The sequence below is a fragment of the Echinops telfairi genome, unplaced genomic scaffold (assembly GCF_000313985.2).
Source record: "Echinops telfairi isolate 266 unplaced genomic scaffold, ASM31398v2 ScPeMD7_5;HRSCAF=22, whole genome shotgun sequence".
Classification (NCBI taxonomy): domain Eukaryota; kingdom Metazoa; phylum Chordata; class Mammalia; order Afrosoricida; family Tenrecidae; genus Echinops; species Echinops telfairi.
This window is the reverse complement of record NW_022103901.1, coordinates 40422856-40428671: the sequence shown is the minus strand read 5'-3', so window position 1 is coordinate 40428671 and position 5816 is coordinate 40422856. Positions and strand designations below refer to the sequence as shown.

At 48.8% G+C, this 5816-nt stretch overlaps 1 protein-coding gene across 1 annotated transcript in view; it reads left to right on the top strand.

Moving 5' to 3' along the window:
• The window catches only part of RSL1D1 (ribosomal L1 domain containing 1), a 10844-nt gene extending 9231 nt beyond the window's left edge, over window positions 1-1613 (top strand). The window contains exon 9 of the mRNA XM_030889003.2: window positions 1093-1613. Coding sequence (XP_030744863.1) covers window positions 1093-1419 — 327 coding nt within the window. The 3' untranslated portion in view covers window positions 1420-1613. The remainder of the gene's footprint in view (window positions 1-1092) is intronic.
• Window positions 1614-5816: the final 4203 nt, after the last annotated feature.

The following is a 5816-nucleotide window of genomic DNA, read 5'->3' as shown; positions in this document are numbered from 1 at the left end:
CCCCCCAGTTGCTGTATTTTTTCACATACCGTATATACTCGAGTATAAGCCAACCCAAATATCAGCCAAGACACTCAATTTTACCACAAAAACTGCATTTAAAATGTGCTGGAAAACTCGGCTTATACATGAGTATATGTGGTACTTGAAATGAACCCACATGGTCTTGGTATGACTTGTAGGCTGTCTTGTTGTTTTTAGAATAGTTGGGCTTGATTCATTGTAGAGACTGGTGGGCAGTGGGTTCGGAATTGAAGGTGAAGAATCAGAGCTGACTGGCAGCCATCAGAGCCCTCTGGGAACCAGTGTAGGAGGTGGTGTCTCCCTGCACAGGCCGGCATCAGAAATGCCCTGTGTTCTAGCAGTGGGCTCGGAGAAGTGCAGGTGGTCCGCAAGAGTTTGTAGTGCACCGGGCTATGCATGAGACACTTGGGGAGAGCATGTGCTGTGGAGCCTGGCTTTGGGCTGGACAGTGTCTGGGTCAGAGGGTCCTCTGGGTCTTTTCCATGTGTGCAGCACGGGCCTCTCAAAGGGCCTCTGGGATGCGGCCATACCACCCTGAATGCACCCGTTCTCGTCAGAGGTCCTCAATCTCCAGGAAATGGGTTTTCTAACAGGCTCCTCAGCCAGGTGAGGAACCCCTGCCCTGGGCAGGCCATGTGCAAAAAAGGCCCCATTCCGCGTGACGCTGGGTCTCAGGGAACCTCTGCCGGCCTCCAGCCTGGGTTCTGTCCTTACCTCCACCACAGCAAGCCCATCCCCATGGCGTCTCCAGCCAGAGCCCGTGTATGACAAGAGGAGCGCCGAGGGACCCCAGGGCAGTCTTCACAGGCTGCCAGCCTGTTCCGCCACTTCATCACTGCGCCACCAAGGCTCCTGTTAGCCACAAGGAAAGATGGGTTTCCTTTGAGCCAGTGTACTAAGGTCCTCTTGTTACCTTTCAAAACACCTGTCAAGCAAAAGGGAATGCCATTCCCTCACACAAGGAGCCGTGTCCCTTCGGGGACACAAGAGCAAGCAATAGCGAGAGTGATATTATCATGCATATCCCATCCCCCGACCCCGACCTAAAACCTTTTCTCTTTTTATTAGCTACAAAAAGGTACCACAGCAAAGAAGTCTCCGAAAAAGAGTCCAGGTGCCAGCACCCCTCTTGGGAAGAAGAGAAAGGCTCCCCTGGCACTGGAGACCCCAGAGGCTGCAGAGCTAGGCACCCCCGCGAGGGGCCTGGGGAAGAAGCCAAGAGTTGGAGAAGAGGTCGGGAACGAACGAAACTCAGCTCCGGGGAAAAAAGACCCCAGGCAGACTCCCAGAAAGCCTGAGCCCAAGTTCTTCACCACCTCTAGCAGATCTGCTCGGAAAGTGCCTCAGACCCCCAGACAGCCGCCCAGGAAACCCAGAGTGCCCCAGTCATCCTAACTCCCTGGCTCAGCCCGAGGCTTCCGGTACCCAGAACCTGTCCCCCGAGTGGGGCCCGGACTGAAACTGGCTTCAAAGATAACAGATACCTTTCCCCAAGCATAAGAACCTGCTTTCTGAAGTAAAGTCTACTTTGTACTTGCTCTTCTCTGTATTTACTACCAGAACCGGGAGAAATAAAGTATTTCTGTGTAGTAGTGATGTTTTTATGAAAGTAGCATTGGCGTCAGTGCATACTGTTGACATTCCAAATCCTGTGGCTTTTATCTGTAACTTCTATTGGAGTCTCCTCGTCTGCTCTGAGCATGTGTTCCCACAGGCTGTTGCCCTGGTGTGTGCAGGCGGGGACCTCTTGGGAGCCGCGCACTTAGGTGACACCATCCAAATGCTGTGGGACAAAGCAGGTGTGATTTTAATTAGGGGTGCTCAGAATGGAGCCCTGCTTGTTGGAGACAAGAAAATGCCTCTTTTCACCCCTCCTGGCACTGTCAGATTTGCGCCCCTCTGGGGCAGGAAACGGAGATGGGCAGTTCATAAAAGCTGGTCCCATTTTCAGGCGTCCTAAGGCAGTGATGAACCAGGCAGCCCTCGCAATGTAAAGGGCTCCCTGTGTTGCAGGAACAGTCTGGCCCACAGAAGTCTGAAGTGGGCCTGTTTCCAGCAGGTGGCAGCTTTAAGCTTTGGGTAGCCCTGCCCTCCCATTGGAAAGTGCTGGCATTTGCCTTTTTACTGCCACAAGTTGAATTGTGATGTTAGGTTGTTAATTACAAAAGTGTCTAATACTGGCAATTGCACTGTCGATTTTTCTCCCCCATTTTTTGTAAATCGGGGTATAACATTTCATGCATTCATGATATGTGGTACTTAAATTCTGTACTGAATTTCAGAGCATATTTTCCATAAAAAATTGAGATTTTTTAAATACTTTTATTGAGGCCTTTTACATCTGTCATCACAATCCACACATGCCGCCATCATCATTTTCAAAGTATTCTCTTCCCACAGATAGCAGTTCCCCATTTCTTTCCCCCTCCCTCATGAACCCTTGATAAGTTATAGATTATTATTTCCATATCTTACATTCTCTTCTGTCACCCCTCGCCCACTTTTCCATTATTCGTCCCCCTGGGAGGGGGTTCTAGATTGATCCTTGTGATCATTTCCTCCTTTATCCCCCCACCCTCTAATCCTCCTGAGGGATTTATCTATCCTGGATTCCTTGTGGGTTCTTACCTGTAGCAGTGTGTATGTTCGGTCTAATCTGATTTATAAGGTAGAATTGAGGTCATGATGGGGGAAGGAAGCACCAGAGAGCTAGAGGAAAGTTGGGTGTTTCGTTGGTGCTATACCGCACCTTGACTGGCTCATCTCTTCCTATGACCCCTCTGAGGGGATGTCCAGTTGTCTACAAATAGGCATTGGGTCTCCACTCTATTCCCCTCTCCCCATTCACCTTGGGTATGGTTTTATGCTGGGTCTTTGATACCTGATCCGTCCACACCTCATGATCACACAGCTGGTGTGCTTCTTAGATGTGGCTCTTGCTTCTGAGCTAGATGGGCGCTTGCTTATCTTCAAGCCTTTAAGACCCCAGACGCTTTATCTTTTGATAGCCGAGCACCATCAGCTTTCTTCACATTTGCATATGCACCCATTTGTCTTTAGCGATTGTGTTGGGAAGATGAGCATCACAGAATGCCGGATTATTAGGACAAAGTGAGAACTCATTTTTTATGGAAAACATGCTCTGAAATCCAATGTAGAATTTAAGTATCTCATTACTTATGGATGGTGAGCATGTTAGTGGGATAGGAGGAAGGTGAAAGGAAATAGAGGAAAGAAATAGGCAAAAGCTACTTATAGAGGTATAGCTATAGGCATGTATATATGTAAATAAATGATCAAAGGGATAGAGGCCAATGTACATATATGTTAAGTATTAGGATAGCAGATGGACTTTGGGCCTCTACTCAAGGCCTCCCTTAACATGAGAACGCTTAGTTACAATAACCTGGCACTCTGATACCTTTCCAACAAGATTGCTGAAGACAAAATGGGTGCATAAGCAAATGTGAAGAGAGCAGCTGGTGCCCAGCTATCAAAAGATAAGAGTGTCTGCAGGCTTAAACAAGTGGCCATCTAGCAGGGAAGTAAAATAAGCCCACATGGGAGAAGCACACCAGCCTGTGTGCTTAGGTGTCAATGGTATCGGGCACCAAGATCCCAAATAAACAACTATCAAGTGAACAAGAGGGGTTGGAGTAGAGCCCCAAAGCCCATCTGTAGACAATTGCGTATCCCACCCCCACCCCCACAGAAGGGTTATAAGGAAGGGATGATTCAACCAAGGTGCAGTATAGCACTGACAATCACATCATTCCTCTAGTTTCTGAATGCTAGCTCCCCCTCCCCCAACTACCATGACCCAGTTCTACCTTATAAATCTGGCTAGACAGGAGAACACACATCAATACAGATAGGAGCTCTAGACATGGAATTCAGGACAGATAAACCCCTCAGGAACAGTAGTGGGAGTAGCGATATCATGAGGATAGGGGTATGGCCAGGGAGGGGGAGAAAGGAGGAACACATCACCAGATTAGATAGATACCCGCCACCACCCCCACCCCTCAGGGGATGAATAACATGTGGGTGATGGGAGACAACAGACAGTGTAAGATACAAAATAATATATAATTGATCAAGGGTGGAGAAGGGGGGGGCGGAGTTTATACCAAGGGCTTAAGTAGAACATGTTTGGGAAATGATGATGGCAACATAGGTACAAATATACTTGATAAAATCGATGTATGGAATGTTAGAACCTCCAATAAAATGATTTTTTTTTAATGTGCCCCCCCTGCCCCCCTAAATGCGTTTTATGGGAAGATAGGCTTGGCTTTTCTCAAGCCAAGTTAAGGTGTCATCCACATGAAAAAAACAATCATTGAGACAATTTCAACTCAGCTACCCGGTAGGACAGGGTAGAACTGGCCCCTTGGGTTTCCAAGATTGTAAGTAAGAGAACAAAAGGCCCTGCCTCTCGCCTGCAGAGCAACAGGTGATTTTGAACGTCCTGCCTCAGTTCAGCGCTGCTTGGACCCTATGCCCCCAGGGCTCCTCAGTCTGGAGAACTGAGAACCACAACCTGAACTTTGATACCGAAGACAGCTGTCGGGCAGAAGGGCCGGGGGCTAGGAAATGTCCCACTGTCTTTTTCTACCCAACCTCCACGCTTGGGGGGAAGGTCTGATGGAGATTATGTAGGAAGGATGCTCCTGGCTTCAAACTACCTTGATCTGTGATTAGAGAAAGGAAGGTTAGAAATGGAATTCAGTCTAACTAGCGATAACCAGCAAAACATGGACCACTTAAGTCAGTGGTTCTCAACCTGTGGGTTGCGACCCCTTTGAGGGTCGAACGATCTTTTCACAGGGGTCGCCCAATTCATAACAGTAGCAAAATTACAGTTATGAAGTAGCAACGAAAATAATTTCATGGTTTGGGGGTCACCACAACATGAGGAACTGTATTGAAGGGTGGCGGCATTAGGAAAGTTGAGAACCACTTGCTTAAGCAGAACCAGAGTGTTAAGAAAGCATGACACAGCCAACACCCATCTAAGCCGCTCAGATTTCCAAACAGCCAAAGCCTTGTCCTCGAATTCTAATGTGGACTCATGGCCACCCTATGTAGGGCAGGGTAGAATTGCCCTGTGAATTTCTGAGATTCAACTGTTACGGGAGCAGACAGCCCTCTTTCCCTCAGAGGGGTTGGTGGTTTCAAACTGCTGACCTTGCAGATTGCAGCCCAACTGGAAACCACAATGCCACCAGGGCCCCTTGTCCACTTGAAACATTCTGTACGACATGCTGTGAAAGAATGACTGATTGCCTCTGGTTTGCATGCTGTTTGACGACTGGCTTTTTGTCACTAGGTGTTGGGTCTTATCAGCACTTACTCAACGTCCATCGTCTCATCGTATGGACTGTGGGTGCCCCAGAATTCCACCACTCCCCTCCTGGTGGGCACCCCACATCTCCCTGGTTCTTGGCTAAGGGGAACAGTGGCACACTGTTGAAGCAGGCCCACGGATAATGTTTAGATGGGTCTTGTAAAAGCCCATACTTAAATCCGCGGTGAGTTGCGCACAGAGCGGTACCAGGTCAGCTGTTTGAACAGCCGCTCTGAGGGGGAGCTGATGCGGCTGCTCATGAGAGAGCTACAGTCGGAGAAGCCCGAAGGCGCAGTTCTCCTCTGCCCTCTCTGTGTGTCAGCCCGGACTCACAGGGACCCTGCAGGCCAGGGTAGAACTCCCCTTGTGGATTTCTGAGACTAACCCTGGGAGTAGAAAGCCGTGTCTTTCTCCCGAGGAGTGGTTTCGAACTGCTAACTTT